This window comes from Aplidium turbinatum, chromosome 3 (assembly GCF_918807975.1).
Source record: "Aplidium turbinatum chromosome 3, kaAplTurb1.1, whole genome shotgun sequence".
NCBI lineage: Eukaryota > Metazoa > Chordata > Ascidiacea > Aplousobranchia > Polyclinidae > Aplidium > Aplidium turbinatum.
This window is the reverse complement of record NC_137474.1, coordinates 31,665,380-31,692,737: the sequence shown is the minus strand read 5'-3', so window position 1 is coordinate 31,692,737 and position 27,358 is coordinate 31,665,380. Positions and strand designations below refer to the sequence as shown.

The window sequence follows — 27,358 nt, the reverse complement described above, 5'->3', positions numbered from 1 at the left end:
ACTGAAGCCATGACCAACAACGCACACGCATTAACAAAACAATATATTTTCCTGTTCAATATAATATTTTGTGTGAAAAGCATTGCCCTACGCCCCTACCTGCCAAGCTGATACAATCTACAGACTTTACTAGGAATAGCACCTAAATGAACGGGCGCCACAGTGCTCCGCACCTAAATATCCAGACACCACAGTGTGCGCGCCTATTAGACCAGCGCCTAACTGTCAGCGCCTAAAAGACGTGGACCCCTAAACGCTTGTCATATTAACTGCTTACGTCTTGTGTTTTTTTTGGATGGGGAGATAATGTAGGACCATAGTTGTGTCTTACTAGTGCATATTGTTTCAATTTACCATATTTTCTTGAAAGTGTCTCACGATATGAAAGTTGACAACGTTCCGCGAAGTTTCATGATTGTTTAACTTGTATACATGAGACTTGCTTACAGAAGCTTAACTGATCTTATTTAACACCATACCCTATTATCTTCCCATGAACCGTGTGAAAACTTATTCTGTTTATTGTACTATATTTGCAACGTGTGGTTATACACCTGTTTCTGTATGGTGTCTTTACAGTACCTCGATGCTTGGGCGGAGGTGTAGTGTAAAGGCATAATTCATGTTATGCCCTGAGACGCCATGCAATGGTAATTACACAGCACTGTGCGCGTACCTGCCGTTGGGCGACGCAAGCACTGCTACGTGAGCGATGACTGAGGTTTTCTGTGGTCATTCGAGACTAACACAACAGTTTTTCACCAGTGTGAATGCTCTTATGATCATTTAAAATACTAGAAGTTGAAAATGACTTGTCACATATATTACATTTGTATGGTCTTCACCAGTGTGAATTCTCTTATGAGCATTCAAAGTACTAGAAGTTGAAAATGACTTGTTACATAGATTACATTTATATGGTTTTTCACCAGCTTGAATTCTCTTATGACTATTCAAATTACTAGAAGTTGAAAATGACTTGTTACATCCATTACATTTGTATGGTTTTTCACCAGTGTGAATTCTCTTATGATCATCTAAATTACTAGAACTTGAAAACGACTTGTTACATATATACATTACATTTGTATGGTTTTTCACCAGTGTGGGTTCGTTCGTGACGAATCAATTGACTAGGATATAAAAACGACTTGCAACATACATCACATTTGAACAGTTTTTCTCCAGTATGAATTCTGTTATGAACATTCAAATGAGTACGAGTTGAAAACGACTTGTCACATACATTACATTTATGTGGTTTTTCGCCAGTGTGAGTTCGTTTGTGACGAATCAAATGACTGCGAGTTAAAAACGACTTGTCACATTCATCACATATGAATGGTTTTTCACCAGTGTGAATTCTTTTATGAAGATTCAAGTAACTAGAATCTGAAAATGATTTGTCACATGCAGTACATTTGTATGGTTTTTCGCCAGTGTGAGTTCGATTGTGACGATACAAATGACTACGAGATGAAAACGACTTGTCACATACATTACATATGTATGGCTTTTCACCAGTGTGAATTCTTTTATGAACTTTCAAATAACTAGAATCTGAAAATGATTTGTCACATGCATTACATTTGTATGGTTTTTCGCCTGTGTGAGCTCGTTTGTGACGAATAAAATTACTATGATTTAAAAAAGACTTGTAGCATACATTACATTTATATGGTTTTTCACCAGTGTGAATTGTCTTATAAGCATTCCAATTATAAGAACTTGAAAATGATTGACAACATGCATTACTCTTACATGTTTTTTCACTGGCGTGAATTCGTTTATGACAATCTAAATTGATAAAACATGAAAAACGTTTATAACATACATTACATTTATATGGTTTTTCACCAGTGTGAATACGTTGATGAATATTCAATTTACTCTTAAATTTAAAATTCATTTCACAATATGTGCATTTGTAAGATCCATTACAAGTTTGTCGAGTAATATCCAAAAATGTCTTGGAATTAAAGTTTTGATGTGATAACGTCATGTCTTCTTCCTTGTTGAGTTGAAACAGTTCAATGACTTCAGGAATTTCAACTTTCACAGAAATAATTTCATGTTCATTTATTTCAATAATGAAGGAGGAAATGTTTTGAATTGTCAAATCTTGACCAAACAAAATTAGTATCTAATAGTTGCAAAAACCAGCTAGATTACAATACCTCATCTGAAAAGTTAATACATGTAATTAGTGAATTGACAACATAACTGAAGTGAAAAAGAGAGGTAATTTTCAGCCTGATTGAAAAAAAAAATAAAATAGCCTAACATTTTCAAAAATTAAAACAATTTAAAGGGTGAAAAACTTGGTTTATAACTTTAAGTATGGTCATTAGGGTGGCTCTTATTTGGCAAAAAATGAAAAAAATTTGAATTTTGTGTGGGACACCCTTTGAAAAGGTGAGGTTGTCAGAAAAAATAACTCCTGCAAAAAAATTTTTGACTTTGAAATTGATTTAGAGGTGGCCCTCCCCCCCTAAAGTTTTGCGCCCTCCTCCCAAATACCAAATCTGCATATCTCAAAAACTGTTTGAGCTAAAGATACGGTTTTTGTGTCAAAAGATGCAGAAAGCATGATTTCCTATCTGCTTTCTGAACAGTGATTGCGTCTATCTTGATTAGAAAAGCAGTTATTTAGAAAAAACCTGTTTTCGGTATTCTAGCACAAAACAGTGCTAAACAAGTATTGTGGCCCAAGCTATTCAATAAACAAAGTTCATAAACTAACCTGTAAAACTGGTAAAGTAATAAACGAAATAAGTAATCCTAAACTTTTATGCATTCATGAATAGCTAAATTGCCCGTTTTTTGTCATATTCCTTGAAGAAACTCCTGAGTGTGGAATCTGCTTTCAAGCTTCAGGTGCTATGCATTGCACTTGTTGGAAGGCGAAGGCGATTTATGCAAAAGCTTGGTCTGCATTTATGGTATCTGTCTGAAGAAATGGTTGAACTAGCCTTGTTTGACTCTCGATTGTCTGTGGAAAGTAACAAGGTAATGGTGGCAACCATGTTAAATGAAACAGCAGAACGTCCACCAAGGAGACGAAGCATCAAAGTAGATGCGTTTCTTAGCAATAAGGGTCTAGAACAGTATTGCACCTCTAATTCAAAATGGCTTCAGCTGTTGGGTGAAGATGAAGCAATAATTAGACTTTCAAAGGATCCTGCTCATTGGACTGAAGATGGTGCATTTATTCAAGCTTTACACATGGCGAAGGGACTTTCAGTAGTCAATGACAGAGCAGAGAGAGGAGTTGCTCTCAGTCTAATCCCGGATTTTAACAAACTCTCAACTGAAGATGAGTACCAACTTCAGTTTCTTTTGCAAGTTGTTACTGAACACAGGAAACTGTTGAATCCAAATTCCAACAAGAACAATATTGTCGATTCTTCTTTGTTTAAACCTTCTTTGTTACTCCAGGGGTCAAGGGGCTCTATCTTTTACCACCCTTGGGCAGTGCCGATGTGGTTTAGATGCTTGAGCAGGTGTCGAGTAGCAATTGCATTGATTCGTCATCCAGTTCAAGCAGACCACGCACACCATTTGGCGCAGTTACAGATGGTGTGGTCTGTGGTTTGTTCCTCTATGCCACACTCACAGATTGCGGATGGAGCCATCCCCAATTTGTGCATGTTTGAGCGGAATAGTCTGACTCCAGTAGCCCAGCACGCAGGCGGTTGTGCCACACCCAGGCCTTCCTTGGCAAATTATGCATTCTGGTTGGATGGGGGCTGGTGTCAGAGATAAAACTTTAGAGCCTTGAGGAGTTCTTCTTCCTCTCTGAGCTCTATTTGTTGTCCTCCCAGGTAGCCGCGCTGATGGATTGGTTTTCAGCGGTTTTCATCAGGAGTTGTGCGTCACATACAAATGGGTGTCTCGATTTCAGTTGGCGAGGATGCTCGATTGCTCGCTCACAGACTTGTAGAGACTTGAGTGGAGCAAGTGGTTGGGGTTCGTAATGCCGAGAAAGAGACAGGATGGCTTCTTCGCGACAAAACTCAGCTGGTTGGTTGCCTGCAAGGACAGGGAAATTGTCCGATTGTGTACAATGTGTAGGTCGCAGACATCCTGTCACGATACGCAAGGCAATATGTAAAATATTGTCGATAATATCGCTTCTTGCAGTACTGACCAGAATTACATTTTGAAATGAATATCGTTACCAGTGTTCCCTCTAAGGTGCAAAAATTAAGAAAAAAAAACGAAATTTTGTAGACGGTTTCGTGGTCACAAAAAAGGTTGTAAAATCAAGATTTGGTCAAATGCGTTTTTTCTAAATAACTGCTTTTCTACTCAAGATAGATGCATTCAATGTTCAGAAAGCAGATAGAAAACCATGTTTTCTGCATCTTTTAACACAAAAACCGTATCTCTAGCTCAAGTGGTTTTCGAGATACGCAGATTTGGTATTTCGAGAGAGGGCACAGAACTTTAGGGGGGGAGGACCACCTCTAAATCAACTTCAAATTTAAAAAAAATTTGCAAGAGTTATTTTTTTTGACAACCTCACCATTTGAAAGGGTGTCCCATGCAAAATTCAAAAACTGAATTTTAAGAGCCACCCTAATGGTCATGTTGTTTGATAATACCTCAATCAAACACAAAAAAATCGTGAACACTTCGTTACTCCAACAATTTTGCCTAGAGATCAAAACAGTATGTATTATGATTCAAACAGTTCTGACAGTAAAGGAGCTGTTTTAAATCATTTGACCTTCCTGGAGTGGTAAGATGGATTACTTATCATGGAGAGGGGGAATGAAAATATGAACAAGAAAATGATGTACGTCATAGTCGTTTGATATTTTAAAACCAACAAGGAATGAGAAAAACAATAGCCACACCCATTGCTTTTTGCACAGATTTTCTAATCATATTCACGAATAGTTGAAAGGTTTGTTATGGAGATTTTCGCTTCTAGTCAATTTAACATCGCATCAACATCTAAGTTCTGTAACCTAGTGGAAAGCCCTCATACATCGCTTCACTGCTATGCAAAACTATCCAAGTTAAGGACACTGTAAAAGTTATTTTTTCGTACATTGTCGTTCTTATTACGTAAAATTCTATGAAAATTACAGTCGATCTTAATACAATGATGTTGGTTGGCTAGGTCAGTGATTTGCAACTGGTGTTACGTGATTGTTAGTTGCTCCTCAAGAAATTCATTAATTTGCATTACAAGAGCTTCGCGTTTGTCTTTCTGCAATTTCTGCCCAAATATCAACTTTGTGCTCATCCAAACAACTTTGTGCTCACATTTGTTTAAGACTGACGTTTTAAAACAAAAATAAAACTTTCGCTTATACTAAGTTCACAAGCGGTGGTAACTTCTTGGCCACATTAACTTCTGAATTGCTATGTCGACCATACACAATCACACATTAAAATTGGAAAACTTTGAAGAAGTATGAAATTGTTATGACTATTCAAAGTACATAGCATGAAAATTATGACAATTATAATACAGGGTGCGGACAAAGTCATTGGACTAAAATGAAATTTTAATTTACTATGTCCTTAAATAAAATTAGTAAGTATTTGATAGAGCATATTTATAGTATCAAACCTTATCTTTTAGAATATGTCATCAGTTTATCATAATTTAGCTTTATTTTCAAGTATGAGTGATAAACGTGCAGCTATCATTGAGCAGGCAAGACAAATTCAGAGATAATAAAGCTTCTTGAAGCACGGAAATCAACAGTTTATCACACTGTTAGTAGGCTTAAATCACTGAACAATGCCAAAGATCGGCCTCGAAATGGGAAGTTGTTCCCCATCAAAACGCAAACTTGCCAACACCTCACACACCTCCAAAAAGAAAAGAGATTCGCTCGAGCTAAAATTCATCTGAACAAAATGAAGTCAGGTACGGACACAGGAGAAATCATTTTCTCCGATCAAAAATTGTTCAATGTCGAAGCAGTGTGTAACCAGCAAAATGATCGTATTCTTGCTAAGTCTTCTGCAGACATTCCTGACTCCATGAAAAAAGTTTTCATGCGCCAGAAACCGTCTTCTGTCATAGTGTGAGCCTCCGTCTCCAAAACCTGGAAGTCTCTTCTCATTTTTGTTCTACCAGGCACTTACGTTAACACCAATTCGTACATTGAGACAAGTTTTACTCCTGCCCTTGCAGAGGCTAAGAAACACTTCAAAAGGAAGCCATTCACATTCCAACAAGACTGTGAGCTATTCCACACGTCCAAGAAAACCCAGGAATAGTGCCAGAACCATTTTCCTCATTTCTTGAGCAATGAAGTTCGGTCGCCCTCATCACCACACCTGAATCCAATGGACTTTTGTGTTTGGACCATTTTGGAGGCAAATGCCTGTGCTTCATCCCATGACTCAGTTGAGGCATTGAAGTGCTCTTTCAAAAAAGCATGGAGCAAAATACCCCAAGAAACCCTATGTAAAGCGGGAGGGAGTTTCAGAAGTAGACTTGAGCCTGTTATTCAGGCCAGAGGAGGACATATTGAATAAAACTTTGTACGATTGTTAGTTACTGTCTTGGCAATACAACATTGAAATATTTTGCGAGTTTATTCAATATTTACAGAAATATTACACTTTAAAGCAGTCCAAGGACTTTGTCCGCATCCTGTATGTTTTATATGTACGATTCTCGGCAATGAAAAAAGTATTTTTACTGTAGTCAAATTGTGAAAGTGATTAGGCCTAGTCAAAAATATCACATTTGAACAGGTTTTTTTTTACTCAAGGAAATTTGTCTGAGAATGAGATGATTCAAATGAAAGTGAAAACGATTTTCAACACAAATCACATTCATTTACACAGGTGTAAATAAGTTTATGGCTAGCTGATATGATCAGTTGATCACATATGATGGTTATGATAAAAAAATCCAACCAGAGCAAATATAGATGACTATTTTCCTATATAAATTAAGGATAACACAAACAAACATTATATTTATGTGTTTTTAACCAGTGTGAATTCTTCTGTGACTATTCAAATTACTAGAAGATGAAAATGACTTGCCACATTCACTACATACATATGGTTTTTCACCAGTGTGAATTCTCTTATGAGCATTCAAAGTACTAGAAGTTGAAAATGACTTGTCACATACATTACATTTATAAGGTTTTTCACCAGTGTGAATTCTCTTATGATCACTCAAATTACTAGAAGTAGAAAATGACTTGTTACATTGATTACATTTATATGGTTTTTCACCAGTGTGAACTCTCTTATGAGCATTCAAATTACTAGAAGTTGAAAATGACTTGTTACATACATTACATTTGTATGGTTTTTCACCAGTGTGAATTCTCTTATGATCACTCAAATTACTAGAAGTAGAAAATGACTTGTTACATTGATTACATTTATATGGTTTTTCACCAGTGTGAACTCTCTTATGATCATTCAAATTACTAGAAGTTGAAAATGACTTGTTACATACATTACATTTGTATGGTTTTTCACCAGTGTGAATTCTCTTATGATCACTCAAATTACTAGATTTTGAAAACGACTTGTCACATACATTACATTTATATGGTTTTTCATCAGTGTGAATTCTCTTATGATCATTTAAAATACTAGAAGTTGAAAATGTCTTGTAACATGCTTTACATTTGTATGGTTTTTCACCAGTGTGAATTCGTTTGTGACGAATCAAAGTACCACTAGATGTGTATGATTTGTCACATGCGTTACACTTGTATGGCTTTTCACCAGTGTGGGTTCGTCCGTGAAAGCTCAAATGACTACGAGTTGAAAACGACCTGTAACATACATTACACTTGTACAGTTTTTCACCAGTGTGAATTCTCTTATGAAGATTCAAATAACTAGAATCTGAAAATGATTTGCCACATAGATTACATTGATATGGTTTTTCGCCAGTGTGAATTCGTTTGTGACGAAACAAATGACTACGAGTTGAAAACGACTTGTCACATACATCACATATGTATGGATTTTCAGCAGTGTGAATTCTGTTATGAACATTTAAAGTACTAGATTCAGAAAATGATTTGTCACATGCAGTACATTTGTATGGTTTTTCACCAGTGTGAGTTCGTTTGTGACGAATCAAACTACTACGAGTTGAAAACGACTTGTCACATACTGGTACATTACATTTATTAGCATTCCAATTATAAGAACTTGAAAATGATTTAGAACATGCATTATTCTTATATGTTTTTTCACTAGCATGAATTCGTTTATGACAATCTAAATTGAGAAAACATGAAAAACGTTTATAACATATTTTACATTTATATGGTTTTTCACCAGTGTGAATACGTTGATGAATATTCAATTCACTTTTAAATTTAAAATTCATTTCACAATATGTGCATTTGTAAGATCCATCACAAGTTTGTGGAGTAATGTTTTCATGTGACAACATTATGTCTTCTTTCTTGTTGAGTTGAAACAGTTCAATAACTTCAGGAATTTCAACTTTCACAGAAATATTTTCATGTTGATTCATACTCAATAATCAAGGAGGAAATGTTTTTAATTGACAAATCTTGACCAAACAAAATTAGTATCTAATAGTTGCTAAAATCTGCTAGATTGCAATACCTAATCTGACAAGTTAATACATGTAATTAGTGAATTGACAACATAACTGAAGTGAAAAAGAGAGGTAATTTTCAGCCTGATTGAAAAAAAAAACTCATAAAATAGCCTAACATTTTCAAAAATTAAAACAATTTAAAGGGTGAAAAACTTGGTTTATAACTTTAAGTATGGTCATGTTGTTAGATAATACCTCAATCAAACACAAAAAAATCGTGAACACTTCGTTACTCCAACAATTTTGCCTAGAGATAAAAACAGTATATATGTATTATGATTCAAACAAGCGACAGTAAAGGAGCTGTTTGAAATCATTTAACCTTCCTGGAGTGGTAAGATGGATTACTTATCATGGAGAAGGGGAATGAAAATATGAACAAGAAAATGATGTATGTCATATAGTCGTTTGATATTTTAAAACCAACAAGGAATGAGAAGAACAATAGCCACAGTCCACACCCATTGCTTTTTGCACAGATTTTCTAATCATATTCACGAATAGTTGAAAGGTTTGTTATGGAGATTTTCGCTTCTAGTCAATTTAACATTGCATCAACATCTAAGTTCTGTAACCTAGTGGAAAGCGCTCATACATTGCTTCACTGCTATCCAAGATAAGGGCACTGTAAAAGTTATTTTTTTGTACAGCGTTCTTACTACGTAACATTCTTATTACTTAGTCAGTGATTTGCAACTGGTGTTATGTGAAAGATTGTCAGTTGCTCAAGAAATTCATTAATTTGAATTACAAGAGCTTCGCGTTTGTCTTTCTGCAATTTCTGCCCAAATATCAACTTTGTGCTCATCCAAAGAACTTTGTGCTCACATTTGTTTAAGACTGACGTTTTCCAACAAAAATAAAACTTTCACTTCTACTCAGTTCACAAGCGGTGGTAACTTCTTGACTACAGTAACTTTTGAATCGCTACGTCGACCATATACAATCACACATTAAAATGAAAGCTTTGAAGAAGTATGAAATTGTTATGATTATTTAAAGAACAACAGCATGAAAATTATGACAATTACAATACAGGGTGCGGACAAAGTCCTTGGACTAAAATGAAATTTTAATTTACTATGTCCTTAAATAGAATTAGTAAGTGTTTAATAGTGCATATTAGTTATAGTATCAAACCTTATCTTTCAGAATATGTCATCAGTGTATCATAATTTAGCTTTATTTTCAAGTATGAGTGATAAGCGTGCAGCTATCATTGAGCAGGCAAGACCAATTCAGAGATAATAAAGCTTCTTGAAGCACCAAAATCAACAGTTTATCACACTGTTAGCAGGCTTAAATAACTGAACAAAGCCAAAGATCGCCCTCGAAGTGGGAGACCCTGAACTTCTCATACCACAAAGGTCACTAATGCGGTTCCAGCCAGAATCCGCCGCAATCCCAAGAGATCCATGAGGAAAATGCCTCGCGAAATGGATGTGAATGAAAAGACTATCAGGAAGATCATTAAAACCGATCTGAAGTTGTTGCCCATCAAAACGCAAACTTGCCAACACCTCACAGACCTCCAAAAAGAAAAGAGACTTGCTCGAGCTAAAATTCATCTGAACAAAATGAAGTCAGCCTAGTCAGGTACGGACACAGGAGAAATCATTTTCTCAGATGAAAAATTGTTCAATGTTGAAGCAGTGTGTAACCGACAAAATGATCGTATTCTTGCTAAGTCTTCTGCAGACATTCCTGGCTCCATGAAAAAAGTTTTCATGCGCCAGAAACCGTCTTCTGTCATGATGTGGGCCACCGTCTCCAAAACCTGGAAGTCTCTTCTCATTTTTGTTCTACAAAGAGCTTAAGTTAACACCAATTCGTACATTGAGACAAGTTTTACTCCTGCCCTTGCAGAGGATAAGAAACACTTCAAAAGAAAGCCATTCACATTCCAACAAGACGGTGCGACATCCCACATGTCCAAGAAAACCCAGGAAAAGTGCCAGAACCATTTTCCTCATTTCTTGAGCAAGGAAGTTCGGTCGCCCTCATCACCACACCTGAATCCAATGGACTTTTGTGTTTGGACCATTTTGGGAGCAAATGCCTGTGCTTCATCCCATGACTCAGTGCTCTCTCAAAAAAGCATGGGGCAAAATACCCCAAGAAACCCTATGCAAAGCGGTAGGTAGTTTCAGAAGTAGACTTGAGCCTGTTATTCAGGCCAGAGGAGGACATATTGAATAAAACTTTGTACGATTGTTAGTTACTGTCTTGGCAATACAACATTAAAATATTTTGCGAGTTTATTCAATATTTACAGAAATATTACACTTTAAAGCAGTCCAAGGATTTTGTTCGCACCTTGTATGTTTTATACGTTTCTCATCAATGAAAAAGGTATTTCTACTGTAGTCAAATTGTGAAAGTGATTAGGCCTAGTCAAAAATATGACATTAGAAAGGTTTTCTTTTACTCGTAGAAATTTGCCCGAGATGATTTAAACCAGGGGTTCTTAACCGGGGGTAAATTTACTGAATCATAAATTAAAGCAAACTTCATTTTTTAAGTTATTAAAAAACTGATAGTGTTGCATTCGATTTTGATTCAAATTTATGCTTAATGTAAGTTTTCTTCTTTTTTTTTTATCTCCACGCAAGTAGACTACCAGTTTCATTTCAGCAGGGTAGGGTATGTGTGCTACATTTTCACAGTACACAACCTAATTAGAACTTCGACCACAAAGACGAAATTCGAGCTAGTAAGGCAAGAATTAGTCTTCAGCTAGACGAGTCACTGACGTGTCGAACTGTGCATATTTGTTGGTTTACTGTAGATATGTGCATGCTGGTGAGATGAAAGAGGAATTCTTGATGTGCGAAAGTTTAGAGACGACTACCAAAGCGGTTAATGTTCTGGAAAAAAATGATAGTTTCTTTCAAAATAATATATCCTGGAAACATGTGGGTTCACTTTGCACAGACGGTGCCCCTTCTATGCTCAATGCTAAGTCTGGCTTTACAACTCTGGTGAAAAAACCCGCACCGAACATCATTTCTACTCACTGTGCCCTTCATCAACATGCACTGGCAAGTAAAGCTTTTCCAGAATATTTGAAAGCAGTATTGAAGCATGTGGTTGAATGTGTGAATTTTATCAGGGCACGTGCTCTTAAACATCGTCTTTTCAAAGTGGTTTGTGAGCAGATGAGATCACAACACTCTGTTTTCCTTTATCACACCGAAGTTCAGTGGCTCTTTCGGGGTATTGTTTTGTCTCGAGTTTTCGAACTATATGGTGAAATCGAGATTTAAATGGAGAACGCAAATCCCCGATGAGTATAAGCACTTTGGCGACCACAAATTTATTGGTGCATTGGTTTACTTGACAGACATTTTTTCAAGTTTGAACCAGCTCAATATGCAAACTCAAGGAAAAAGTGATGATACCATTATAGATGTAGGCCTACATGATAAAATTTAGGGCTTTTAGACAAAATTAGATCTGTGGAGTAGAAAAGTACAAAAATAAATTTACACAAATTTTCCAACAATTGATGATTGAAAAGTCAGTAGAAGTCGCAACGAGATTTATGACCTCGAAGTCTGGACACGGACATCACAAGGGGCCACCAAAACGGTGGGGGTAAATTTTACTTTTTTCATTTGGCAAGGGGTAAACAAGACAAAAAAGGTTAAGAACCCCTGATTTAAACGAAAGTGAAAACGATTTTCAACACAAATCACATTTATTTACACAGGTGTAAAATAGTTCATGGGTAGCTGATATGATCACATATGATGGTTATATATGATAAAAAAATCCAAGCAGAGCAAATATACGTGACTATTTTCCAATAAAAATTAAGGACAACACAAACAAACATTATATTTATGTGTTTTTAACCAGTGTGAATTCTTCTGTGACTATTCAAATTACTAGAAGATGAAAATGACTTGCCACATTCACTACATACATATGGTTTTTCACCAGTGTGAATTCTCTTATGAGCATTCAAAGTACTAGAATCTGAAAATGAATTGTTACATACATTACATTTATAAGGTTTTTGACCAGTGTGAATTCTCTTATGACGATTCAAATTACTAGAAGTTGAAAATGACTTGTTACATTGATTACATTTATATGGTTTTTCACCAGTGTGAACTCTCTTATGAGCATTCAAATCACTAGAAGTTGAAAATGACTTGTTACATACATTACATTTGTATGGTTTTTCACCAGTGTGAATTCTCCTGATATGATCATTCAAATTACTAGATTTTGAAAATGACTTGTTACATACATTACATTTATATGGTTTTTCACAAGTGTGAATTCTCTTATGATCATTTAAATTACTAGAAGTTGAAAATGACTTGTAACATGCTTTACATTTGTATGGTTTTTCACCAGTGTGAATTCGATTGTGATGGATCAAACTACTACTAGATGTGTATGATTTGTCACATGCTTTACACTTGTATGGTTTTTCACCAGTGTGGGTTCGTCTGTGATAATTGAAATGACTACGATATAAAAACGACCTGCAACATACATTACACTTGTATGGTTTTTCACCAGTGTGAATTCTCTTATGAAGATTCAAACAACTGGAATCAGAAAATGATTTGCCACATAGATTACATTGATATGGTTTTTCGCCAGTGTGAGTTCGTTTGTGACGAAACAAATGACTACGAGTTGAAAACGGCTTGTCACCTTCATCACATATGTATGGATTTTCAGCAGTGTGAATTCTGTTATGAACATTTAAAGTACTAGATTCAGAAAATGATTTGTCACATGCAGTGCATTTGTATGGTTTTTCACCAGTGTGAGTTCGTTTGTGACGAATCAAACTACTACGAGTTGAAAACGACTTGTCACATTCCGGTACATTACATTTGTATGGCTTTTCACCTGTGTGAATTCTTTTATGAACATTCAAACGACTAGAATCTGAAAATGATTTGTTGTATGCATTACCGGTACATTTATATGTTTTTTCGCCAGTGTGAATTCTCTTATTAGCATTCCAATTATAAGAACTTGAAAATGATTTAGAACATGCATTATTCTTATATGTTTTTTCACTGGCATGAATTCGCTTATGACAATCTAAACTGATAAAACATGAAAAACGTTTATAACATATTTTACATTTATATGGTTTTTCACCAGTGTGAATACGTTGATGAATATTCAATTCACTCTTAAACTGAAAATTCGCTTCACAATATGTGCATTTGTAAGATCCATTACAAGTTTGTAGAGTAATGTCCACAAATGTCTTGGAGTTGAAGTTTTCATGTGATAACATCATGTCTTCTTCCTTGTTGAGTTGAAACAGTTCAATGGCTTCAGGAATTTCAACTTTCACAGAAATATTTTCATGTTGATTCATATTCAATAATCAAGGTGGAAATGTTTTTGTCAAATCTTGACCAAACAAAATTAGTATCTAACAATTGCAAAACCTGCTAGACTACAATACCTAACCTGAAAAGTTAATACATGTAATTAGCGAATTCACAACATAACTAAAGTGAAAAAGAGCAGATAATTTTCAGCCTGATTGAAAAAAAAGATAAAATAGCCTAACATTTTCAAAAATCAAAACAATTTAAAGGGTGAAAAACTTGGTTTATAACTTTAGGTATGGTTATGTTGCTTGATAATACCTCAATCAAACACAAAAAAAAAATCGTGAACACTTCAACAACTTTGCCTAGTGATAAAAACAGTAGGGTCAAGCGGGGTCAAATGGGACGCGGGGGCACACGGGCTATTCTGTTACTGTTTACCTATCACAATTTTTTCCTACTTATTCTTTTTTAAAATCGGAATTTAATAGCTCATTTTAAAGCTGTTTTCCCATAGATTTGCATCATGTAAAACAAACACAGATCTACACTTGGAAAACATACTTCAGATGATGCAAAAAGTGGCCAAAAAATGTGAAAATATTAAAATTTGAAAATTTACCAAAAAAACTTTGGTATACCTCAAAAAGTAATTAAGCTGGAATGAAAATTTACTGAACAGCATACACCCCAGAATGCTGAATTAGTATGCTGAAAATATAAATAGTCCCACTTTTGTACTTTTTGTATTTTTTCTGTTTGAATAAAATGGAGTCAAATGGGCCACATTGGCTTTTTGACAAGTTATATATATACCTCACTTGCATAACTATTTTAATTCTATTTAATTTATATGGTATTTTTATACAGTTTGGGTAGAGAGGTAACTCTTTTAAACCATAAACAGACATAACTAAGCAACAACACTACATTTAACATTATAAAAACAAAAAACAACAAGCAAACGTTTTCGGCTAGTCATATAGCCCTTTTCAAGCCTATAAGAAAAAATACATTATTGAAAGAAATGCTAAAGAATCATATAGTATCACAGCAAAAAAATATGGTCAAATCTAAATATTTGAGAAACTGCCTCGCTCACACAAAATGATAACTGAAAATTACACAGCGCAACGGGTCAAGTATTTCAGAGGTAAAATTAATTGATTGTTCAGACAAGGACTCAGGCAGATTACGCAAGAATGACAGAAGCACAAGAGATAGTGGCACAAAACAAAGTAATGCGAAAAGCACAAGACGTGATAATTTAATCAAAAAACTGTTAAAAGGTAAGAAGCTCCGCAAGCAAATAATTGCCTGTTGAGCCCTGGGTTTAAAGATTTGATGATCAATGCCTCATGAATTTTGCCAATCGTGCTCAAATAATAAACCGTCATTGCAGTCTTTCAAAATTGTACGTAAGTGTTTGTCCGAATTTCGAAACCAAAATTCATGAGGCATTGATCATCAAATCTTTAAACCCAGGGCTCAACAGGCAATTATTTGCTTGAGGAGCTTCTTACCTTTTAACAGTTTTTTGATTAAATTATCACGTCTTGTGCTTTTCGCATTACTTTGTTTTGTGCCACTATCTCTTGTGCTTCTGTCATTCTTGCGTAATCTGCCTGAGTCCTTGTCTGAACAATCAATTAATTTTACCTCTGAAATACTTGACCCGTTGCGCTGTGTAATTTTCAGTTATCATTTTGTGTGAGCGAGGCAGTTTCTCAAATATTTAGATTTGACCATATTTTTTTTGCTGTGATACTATATGATTCTTTAGCATTTCTTTCAATAATGTATTTTTTCTTATAGGCTTGAAAAGGGCTATATGACTAGCCGAAAACGTTCGCTTGTTGTTTTTTGTTTTTATAATGTTAAATGTAGTGTTGTTGCTTAGTTATGTCTGTTTATGGTATTTTTAGGTAACAGGCCTATTACTACTATTAGACATAGCTGTTGGTTGCGTGATTAGCTCTAGACATGCATTTTCTCTTTGTGCAAAAAGAAAGTAGAAAGCATAAAACTGAAAGTGGTAAAGGCTTTGAAAAGTCCAAGATTTGAGAACCCTTCTAAACGTTCCATTGTAGACTTGATGACTGTCAATAGGAAAGAACTGCAGGACTTCATCACAGCAAACACCACACCATTTAAAAAAATTACTGAACTGCATTTTGACTTTGAGTCAAGACCCACCTCTTTAGGAACTCAATCACACCTATATTGCTACAAAATCAACTCTACTTGGCATGAAAGTTCTGAATGACATAACTGAATGTGGTGTGGTGAATACAAATTTGAGCGTGATGAGCGAATACAATTTTCTGCACACCAATGACAAAGAGCAAAAATAGTTCCTCCTCATGACAGTCCAAAACTTCAGACAACTGTATCCAGATAGAAATAAGTCTACATTGATGCAATAACTAATAACATTCTGGTCATCTGTCAACACTGAACTAATTAATTTTGTCATTATATTCCTATCATGTAATCCCGTATTGCTATTAGTGTATTCCGTGAAATTTTCAAAGTAGGTAGCAACCTTAAAAATGTTTTCAGTTGCCCCAAAAATTTTACAGGATTATTTTTTCAGGTATTGACATGATGCGAGAAGGTGCCCGATTTGAATTTCAAAATTTTAATTTTTTACCAACCCTGATGGGAGGCAGTACAAACTCACTCAAGATGAAATGAATTAGTCTACCTGGCAGCAATTCAAATGAAAAGTGTAGCTATCCAATTGTCACATAGTTTCAATCATTATAAACCAGGGTTGAGAAAAACCCGGGTTTTTTTAAAAAAGCCCAACCCGCCCGGGTTTTTTTAAAAAAACCCGGGTTTTTTTGGGTTTTTTTAAATAAGATGCAAAAAAAGTAGATTCATGCTTATTTCACCTCAAAACTACTTTTTACGAGTGAAGTGCCTTTCACTCACAGTACATGCTTGCATAACTCAATAAAATAATGCACTAGGGCTGTTGTTGCTTGAATGTTGCATCATCCATTAGTTTCAAGATCAAGTTGGATGTTGCATCATCCACTGATTTCTATATTATACCAAGTTGATGCTACCGTGGTAGAAATCACATTATTGCATCATTTGTTTAGATTTGAAGGCAAGGAGCATTTATGCCATCATGTTTAAATATTTTTTATCATTTATATATATATTATATATAGTAATGGATGAGCAATTGAGCGATTGCGTGGCCAATTAGGCAAATGCTCTGAAACAGCCATGCGTTAGAACCAGAATCTGTAATTGGTAAATAGCCTCCTAAATTGCATTTCACATCATATATACAGACTACAGTAGACTTTCACCAATTTAACTATAAGGCCTTCTTGCATAAATGAGTTTTAGTGTAGTATACACAAAGTGACATTACTTGATTTTTGTGTACTGTGCAATATCCACTACGTTTTCAGTTTATTCTTGGAAATTACTTCACAATCACATCCTTAAGTCCTAATTTAAAGTTTGTTGTAAGTGTCTTGTTGTGTTTTTGTAAATTTTTTTAATTTTCCAATAAAAACTGGACAAATATGATGCTCTGGGTTTTTTTATGGGTTTTTTTGGGTTTTTTTAAGTGCGTTTTATTAAAAAAACCCACCCGGGTTTTTTTGGGTCGGGTAGAATACCAACAACCCTGTTATAAACTGAGTTAAACCTGTAATGATGAAGTTTTTGAAATTCATATAGAAAAGACAATTACAAGAAAAAACTTTAAAGGATAGGAAAAACAGAGTTTCAAAACAAGATGAAGTTTTGGTAAGCAGTTAGAAGAGAACACCGGTTAGACTGTCATGTTCCTAATCAAGAAAGTTAGGACAATACACTTATGTCTTGACTTACAGCTCATGCTAGTTTGTAACCTGAATTGTACTTTAGAAATACAGCAAGCGCATATATATGCATTTCATAACATATTAAATTGAGTAGTTGTTTTATGAGGTAGGCTACTTATCCGCTCAAGAAGTTTTTTGCTGTGAAAATAAAGCTTGAACACAAACAAGAGGTCAATTTTACAAGCTACATACATAAAAATGTTAATTTGGATTTAAGAAAATATTTCTTCTTAAATAATGATAGAAGCATGGAACAAGCTACCTAGTGAATTTGTTGTGGTACTACTGTGGCACAATTTAAGCATCATTTCATGATACTAAGCAGTGCAAGTAAATGTGTCTAAAATTAATTGATATAGAAAATATTTAGTTGTTGTTGGCCAAAACACTATGAATATGTATGTAATCAGACTGTGTAATAGTGTCTGTCTTTATAATATGAAGAGCCCAGTTCCAAAACCGCTTAGGCGCCACTTTTACCAAACTTGAGTTTAGAGTGTCATTAGGTAGAGTATTAGTTACCACAGGTATATACCTACTATCCATTCCTTTTTTTCGAAAAAATTCTCTTTCTGCTTCAAATTCGACACTAAAAATTGCGTTTTCTTCCAAAACCACTTTCGCGCATAAACGTTTTTCATGGTTTTCTCGAAATCACCGAAAGTGGATGTAAGCGGTTTTGGAAACAAGCTCTTCATATGTGTGTGAACTGTGAATCTTACATGGTCTATTATATATTTATCTGTAAGTTGTAACTAGTGTTATACCATTTTTTGCTGTGGTGATGCGTCACTGGATTGGTTGTTTTTTATTATTATTTCAGCATTATAGCACCTTAAAACAAGCTGGGGCCCAGTTTTCCTAATGTTTATTGGATTGGCAGTTCAACACAGATTCTTGATTTTCATTTTTTTTTCTTGTCACCATTCCTGGGGCGCCTCCTGGTGGTAGCTTGCTTAACAAAAAGTTAAATTCAAATTTTTTGATATTTGGTTTGTGTCAATCATTTCAAAGACAACATTTTTGAATTCCTTTACCACAAAAATGGTAGAAAACCAATTTTCACTGTTTTCCTAAACTACTAGATCTTGAAAAAAAAGTAAAAACAATGAAATCGCTCAGGTGTGACAATTAATAAGCATATTTTTTATTGGGCGACATCTTGAAAAATACAACCCTGATTTTGATTTTTTTGTGCCGCTATATACATTCTATTTCACATATATAAAAAGTGTAAAAAACTGGGAGATGGCATTACACACCATTTCTTGTCTTGTGAAAATTTTTTTTTAATAAGAACATATTATAATTATGATTTGTCATATGAATTACATTTAAACAATAAATGCTATTTAGTAGGATGACATAGGGGCGTTTGGTGCATCATAGTGTGAATTCTCTTGTGATCATTTAAAATACTAACAGTTGAAAATGACCTGTCACATACATTACATTTGTATGGTTTTTCACCAGCGTGAATTCTCTAATGGCTACTCAAATTACTAGAAGAGGAAAATGAGTTGGCAAATACACTACATACATAATTATGGTTTTTCACCAGAGTGAATTCTCTTATGAGCATTCAAAATACTAAAAGATGAAAATGACTTGTTACATACATTACATTCATATGGTTTTTCACCAGCGTGAATTCTCTTATGAGCATTCAAAATACTAAAAGATGAAAATGACTTCTTACATACATCACATTTATATGATTTTTCACCAGCGTGAATTGTCTTATGGCTATTCAAATTACTAGAAGAGGAAAATGAGTTGGCACATACACTACATACATATGGTTTTTCACCAGTGTGAATTATCTTATGAGCATTTAAATTTCTAGAAGTTGGAAAAGACTTGTTACATACATTACATTTATATGGTTTTTCACCAGTGTGAATTCTCTTATGCGTATTTAAAGTACTAGAAGTTGAAAATGACTTGTTACATACGTTGCATTTGTATGGTTTTTCACCAGTGTGAATTCTCTTATGAGCATTCAAATGACTAGAAGTTGAAAAAGACTTGTCACATACATTACATTTGTATGGTTTTTGACCAGTGTGAATTCTCTTATGCCCATTTAAAGTACTAGAAGTTGAAAATGACTTGTTACATACACTACATTTGTATGGTTTTTCACCAGTGTGAATTCTCTTATGATCAATCAAACTTCTAGAAGCTGAAAATGACTTGTCACATATGTTGCATTTGTATGGTTTTTCACCAGTGTGAATTCTCTTATGAACGTTTAAACTACCAGAAGTTGAAAATGACTTGTCACATACATTACATTTGCATGGTTTTTCACCAGTGTGAATGCGTTGATGAATATTCAATTCACTCTTAAATTTAAAATTCGCTTCACAATATGTGCATTTGTAAGATCCATCATAAGTTTGTTGAGTAATGTCCTCAAAGATCTTGGAGTTGAAGTTTTCATGTGACAACATTATGTCTTCTTCCTTGTTGGGTTGAAACAGTTCAATGACTTCAGGAATTTCAACTTTCACAGATATATTTTCATGTTGATTCATATTCAATAATCAAGGAGGAAATGTTTTTAATTGTCAAACCTTGACCAAACAAAATTAGTATCAAACAGTTGAAAAAACATGCTAGATTACAATGATACCTAATCTGAAAAGTTAATACATGTAATTAGCCAAGTGACAACATAACTAAAGTGAAACTTAAAGGGTGAAAAACTTGGTTTATAACTTTAAGTATGGTCATGTTGTTTGATAAAACCTCAATCAAACACAAAGAAATCATGAACACTTCGTTACTCCAACAATTTTGCATAGAGATAAACACAGTATGCATTATGATTCAAACAACTGACAGTAAAGGAGCTGTTTTAAATCATTTGACCTTCCTGGAGTGGTAGGATGGATTACATATCATGGAGGCCGGAGGGGGAATGAAAATATGAACAAGAAAATGATGTACGTCATAGTCGTTTGATATTTTAAAACCAACAAGGAATGAGAAAAACAATAGCCGCACTCATTGCTTCTTGCACAGATTTTCTAATCATGTTCACGAATAGTTGAAAGGTTTGTTATAGAGATTTTCGCTTCTGGACAATTTAACATCGCATCAACATCTAAGTTCTGAAACCTAGTGGAAAGCCCTTAGACATTGCTTCACTGCTATGCAAAATTATCCAAGTTAAGGACACTGTAAAAGTTACTTTTTTGTACACCGTTCTTATGCCGTAACATTCTATGAAAATTACAGTCGATCTTAAAACAATGATGTTGGTTGGCTAGGTCAGTGATTTGCAACTAGTGTTATGTGAACGATTGTCAGTTGCTCCTCAAGAAATTCATTAATTTGAATTACAAGAGCTTCACGTTTGTCTTTCTGCAATTTCTGCCCAAATATCAACTTTGTGCTCATCCAAACAACTTTGTGCTCACATTTGTGACTGACGTTTTCCAACAAAAACAAAACTTTTGCTTATACTCAGTTCACAAGCGGTGGTAACTTCTTGACCACAGTAACTTCTGAATCGCTACGTCGACCATACACAATCACACATTAAAATGGAAAAGCTTTGAAGATGTATGAAATTGTTATGACTATTCAAAGAACATAGCACGGAAATTATGACAATTATAATACAGGGTGCGGACAAAGTCCTTGGACTAAAATTAACTTTTAATTTACTATGTCCTTAAATAGAATTAATAATATGTCATCAGTTTATCATAATTTAGCTTTATTTTCAAGTATGAGTGATAAACGTGCAGCTATCATTGAGCAGGCAAGACCAATTCAGAGATAATAAAGCTTCTTGAAGCACCAAAATCAACAGTTTATCACACTGTTAGCAGGCTTGAAGAACTGAACAGTGCCGAAGATCGCGCTCGAAGTGGGAAACCCCGAACTTCTCGTACCACAAAGGTCATTAATGCGGTTCGAGCTAGAATCCACCGCAATCCCAAGAGATCCATGAGGAAAATGCCTCGCGAAATGGATGTGAATGAAAAGACCATCAGGAAGATCGTTAAAACCGATCTGAAGTTGTTCCTCAACAAAACGCAAACTTGCCAACACCTCACACACCTCCAAAAAGACAAGAGACTCGTTCGAGCTAAAATTCATCTGAACAAAATGAAGTCAGGTACGGACACAGGAGAAATCATTTTCTCAGATGAAAAATTGTTCAACGTCGAAGCAGTGTGTAACCGACAAAATGATCGTATTCTTGCTAAGTCTTCTGCAGACATTCCTGACTCCATGATAAAAGTTTTCATGTGCCAGAAACCATCTTCTGTCATGGTGTGGGCCACTGTCTCCAAAACCTGGAAGTCTCTTCTCATTTTTGTTCTACCAGGCGCTTACGTTAACACCAATTCATACATTGAGACAAGTTTGACTCCTGCTCTTGCAGAGGCTAAGAAACAGTTCAAAAGGAAGCCATTCACATTCCAACAAGACGGTCAGCCATCCCACATGTCCAAGAAAACCCAGGAATAGTGCCAGAACCATTTTCCTCATTGCTTGAGCAAGAAGTTCGGTCGCCCTCATCACCAGACCTGAATCCAATGGACGTTTATGTTAGGACCATTTTGGAGGCAAATGCCTGTGCTTCATCCCATGACTCAGTTGAGGCGTTGAAGTGCTCTTTCAAAAAAGCATGGAGCAAAATACCCCAAGAAACACTATGTAAAGCGGTAGGGAGTTTCAGAAGTAGCCTTGAGCCTGTTATTCAGGCTAGAGAAGGACATATTGAATAAAACTTTGTACGATTGTTAGTTACTGTCTTCGCAATAGATTAAAATATTTTGCGATTTTATTCACTATTCACAGAAATATTACACTGTGAAGCAGTCCAAGGACTTTGTCCGCACCTTGTATGTTTTATGCGTTTCTCGTCAATGAAAAAGGTATTTTTACTGTAGTCAAATTGTGAAAGTGATTAGGCCTAGTCAACACATTTAAATGTTTTTTTTTACTCGTGGAAATTTGCCTGAGATGATTCAAATGAAAGTGAAAACGATTTTCAACACAAATCACATTTATTTGCACAGGTGTAAAATAGTTCATGGGTAGCTGATGATAGTTATATATGATAAAAAATCCAAGCAGAGCAAAGATAGGTGACTATTTTCCTATATAAATTAAGGACAACACAAACAAACAATATGTTTATGTGTTTTGAACGAGTGTGAATTCTTCTGTGACTATTCAAATTACTAGAAGATGAAAATGAGTTGCCACATTCACTACATACATATGGTTTTTCACCAGTGTGAATTATCTTATGAGCATTCAAAGTACTAGAAGTTGAAAATGACTTGTTACATACATTACATTTATATGGTTTTTCACCAGTGTGAATTCTCTTATGAGCATTCAAATTACTAGAAGTTGAAAATGACTTGTTACATAGATTACATTTATATGGTTTTTCACCAGTGTGAACTCTCTTATGATCATTCAAATTACTAGAAGTTGAAAATGACTTGTTACATACATTACATTTGTATGGTTTTTCACTAGTGTGAATTCTCTTATGATCATTCAAATTACTAGATTTTGAAAATGACTTGTCACATACATTACATTTATATGGTTTTTCATCAGTGTGAATTCTCTTATGATCATTTAAAATTCTAGAAGTTGAAAATGACTTGTAACATGTTTTACATTTGTATGTTTTTTCACCAGTGTGAATTCGTTTGTGATGAATCAAAGTACCGCTAGATGTGTATGATTTGTCACATGCATTACACTTGTATGGCTTTTCACCCGTGTGGGTTCGTCCGTGAAAATTCAAATGACTACGAGTTGAAAACGACCTGTAACATACATTACATTTGTATGGTTTTTCACCAGTGTGAATTCTCTTATGAAGATTCAAATAACTAGAATCAGAAAATGATTTGCCACATAGAATACACTGATATGGTTTTTCGCCAGTGTGAGTTCGTTTGTGACGAAACAAATGACTACGAGTTGAAAATGGCTTGTCACATACATCACATATGTATGGATTTTCAGCAGTGTGAATTCTGTTATGAACATTTAAAGTACTAGATTCAGAAAATGATTTGTCACATGCAGCACATTTGTATGGTTTTTCACCAGTGTGAGTTCGTTTGTGACGAATCAAACTACTACGAGTTGAAAACGACTTGTCACATACCGGTACATTACATTTGTATGGTTTGTCACAAGCGTGAATTCTTTTATGAACATTCAAACGACTAGAATCTGAAAATGATTTGTTGTATGCATTACGTTTGTATTATATGGTTTTTCGCCAGTGTGAATTCTCTTATTAGCATTCCAATTATAATTATAAGAACTTGAAAATGATTTATAACATGCATTATTCTTATACGTTTTTTCACTGGCATGAATTCGTTTATGACAATCTAAATTGATAAAACATGAAAACGTTTAGGCCTACAACATATTTTACATTTATATGGTTTTTCACCAGTGTGAATACTAGGGTGATTCAAAAAAAACTTTTTTCTAAATTTGATCAGTTTGGTTGTTTAGACCTGTGCATTTTGGACACAAAAAACACCTCGTCAAGTCTCAGGTCAATCGGTCGACATTTGACGCCCTAGAAGTGGACCCCTTTTTTGCCCGGGGCTCGAAAAGGGTATTTTCGCTGTATCTTGGTATCCACTTGAGGTAGAAGGCTGGGACTAGGCTTAAAATGACCAAAATACATGACTTCCTATTTAACTTTAAGAGGAACATAGGGTCTATCTAGCTTATTTTCTTCATAAACCTTAATAAACTGATTTTTTAGTCAAATTCACAACGACGTGATACAAACCAACCCCCTATTGCCATGTTTATACTTAATTATAATTTCAATAAACTTTAAATATATTTGTTTTCATTTGCTCAGGCTGTATATTAATTTGAAAGTAATTAACTTGAAGTATTTGATTTCTAAAACCTGAAAATCTGGTGGCAATGGAAACAAGAACAGAAACCCGCTTATGGCCATTCGATCGATGTCTAAATGCTACTGATTTTTCATATGTTGGATCACTACCTCCAACAGTTGAAGATGTCTTATTTAACTGCAGCTCTCGTCACAAACATCACCAACTTGAGACAAGCAGGCAGTCTTCTTTAAAGGATTCAGCAAAGGAAACTGTGGTGGAAGTACAAAAATGGTGGATTCGAGCAGGATACAAATGTAAGAGAGAGCATGAACTGGTCCTTGACATTTTGAATATTGATAAAAGATGGAAACAACTCACCCAAGATCACAATAAAATTGTTAATAGAACTAAGAAGATGACAGACTCTATCAATAACAAGCAGAATGATTTCATCAAAGATTGTGAAATGACTTTTCGTGTTGTACCAATCACATATGAGAAGTATCTCAGTGAATCTGCTGTGCAAACTCAAGACTTGTCTGCTAAACAAAAGTTTCAAACTGACTTGAAATACTTGATGGATATGCATGATTGCATGTACTTGTTGGCAATGATAGGTATGGAGGTATTGGCCCTCAAGATAAGGCTCTTGCATCCGCTAAGAAACAACGAGATGAAAGAAACTCTAAAAGACTAAGATTTGTCAATAGCCAAACTGATGTTGCTTCAACTTCATCTAGCCCACCCAAAGTTTTCAATGCTATCTTTTCCTCTGAATATGAAGCATCTATCTCATCATGTGATGAATCTGATGATTATGTTCCAGTAGCAAAAAAGAAGACTGCAACAGTGACTTTTGGTAAAGAAGCATTGAAAAGGGCAAGTTTACAAGCTGAAATTGATGGTATTAGTACTCGACAACAACTGAAATACACAGCATGTTTAGTTCAAGCTTCAGGTGGAGATATTGATGATGTTGCATTGTCACAATCAACTATTCTTCGATACAAAAAACATGCTCGAAAAGAAAACGTATTGCATATATCAATGATGATAATACTGAATTGCTGCAAAATGAAAAAGCTGTTTGGATGCTCCACTGGGACGGCAAAACAATCAAGAAGAAGGCTCACACTGGGAAAAACAAGCCAGTTCTTGCTGTAGTACTGCATTGCTTGAATGATGATGAAAAAGTGCTGGTGGATGTTATCAACATTACAGGCCATGGTGGATCAACAAAAGAAACTAAACAAGTGATTGAGTCATTGGAAACAGTTGGTTTTTGTAAAGAACGCATTTTGGGTGTCGTGTTTGACACTACTGCAGTGAAGACTGGATACAAAACTGGAATTACTGTTCAACTTCAAAATCATATAGGACATAGTATTTTACAAATGGCATGTCGACACCATGTAATGGAGTTGGTATGCGGTGGAGCAGCTACTGTTGTTTATGGTAATACTGAATCTCCCTACGAAGCAGTATTCAAAAACTTTGCGAAAGTCTGGAACGAAATTGTCACAGCAAATTATGATATATTTACTTCAAAAAGCAGAAAACTGTATGGTATCAAAGAGACAGTGCTCGATTTTCTTTACAAATGGCTTGAAGATAGCAAAATTATTCGTGAGGATTACAGAAAACTGGCTGAGTTATCTGTTCTGTTCCTAGGTGGTGCTTTTCCTCAGGAGTACAACTTCACTTTCAAAGCTCCTGGTACATTCCACCATGCACGTTGGATGGCCAAGGTCATCTACACCATACAAATTGCTCTTTTTAGATGTCAATTGTCTCAGGTAACAGGCTTTACACATTGCAGTTACCTTGACAATATATATTCACTTGCTTCATTTTTGACCATGTTTTATGTCAAGTACTGGTTTAAATCACCAAATACCTTTGATGCAGCAGTCAACGATTTGGAAATGTGGAACGGTATTAATGAAGTTATACATGCATCCAAAGGAGAAATATCCACATATCCTAATCTCTTCTATATGTCTGTTGCTGCACAGAACAAGCTGAACTCACATTTATGGTACCTTACAGAACGTCATGTTGTATTAGCATTTGCGAGTGATCGAGTTCCATTGACAACTAAAGTACAAATGTGGAAAAAATTACAATCATACAGGTCAAGTTCTAAACGTGCTGTCATTAGGAAAGGTTTGGTGCAGATGCCTGTGTTAAAAAAGTCTACTCGACTCCCTGATCTCATTGGAAGTGACTCTTTTAAATTATTCAAAGTTTTGCCACAATTTGAGTGCTTGACATGGAGCAATCCAAGATTGTGGAGTGAAATGGAAGAATTTGCTTTATTCCAAAGCCTTCTGCAGAACATACCCTGCACAAATGATGTTGTTGAAAGAGTTCTTGGTATGGTGACTAACATTGAACTGAGACAATCTGCCCATAAAAGTGAAGCTGGTATCAACGAAGCTATCAAACTTACCTATGCTTATCGTTGTCAAGTCAGAAAAGCAGCTAAACAGTCCTTGACATCAAAAAAAGCTAACACTACTAGTAAAAAGTTCCTGAAAGACTTTAAATGGTGAACGTCCTTATACTGAGCAAACACCATCTTGATAAACTGAACACATGAAACTGCTAATCTTAATTTTTTTTAAACGTTTTATATCTCTTATTTAAATACGTTTTACCAGTACCTAACAGTTGTATAATTTGTGTGTTATCAATGCCCTTTTTCTATACATGTGAAAGGGAACATATCATATG

At 35.0% G+C, this 27,358-nt stretch overlaps 1 protein-coding gene and 1 pseudogene across 1 annotated transcript in view; both read right to left on the bottom strand.

The window, feature by feature from the left end:
- Positions 1 to 742: 742 nt before the first annotated feature.
- On the bottom strand, positions 743 to 13,943 carry LOC145766710 (uncharacterized; annotated as a pseudogene).
- A 5,354-nt stretch (positions 13,944 to 19,297) lies between these two features.
- Positions 19,298 to 27,358, bottom strand: part of LOC145766013 (uncharacterized) — a 33,962-nt gene continuing 25,901 nt past the window's right edge. The window contains 3 exon segments of the mRNA XM_082577666.1: positions 19,298 to 20,012; positions 21,827 to 21,830; positions 22,965 to 23,984. Coding sequence (XP_082433792.1) covers positions 19,298 to 20,012; positions 21,827 to 21,830; positions 22,965 to 23,984 — 1,739 coding nt within the window.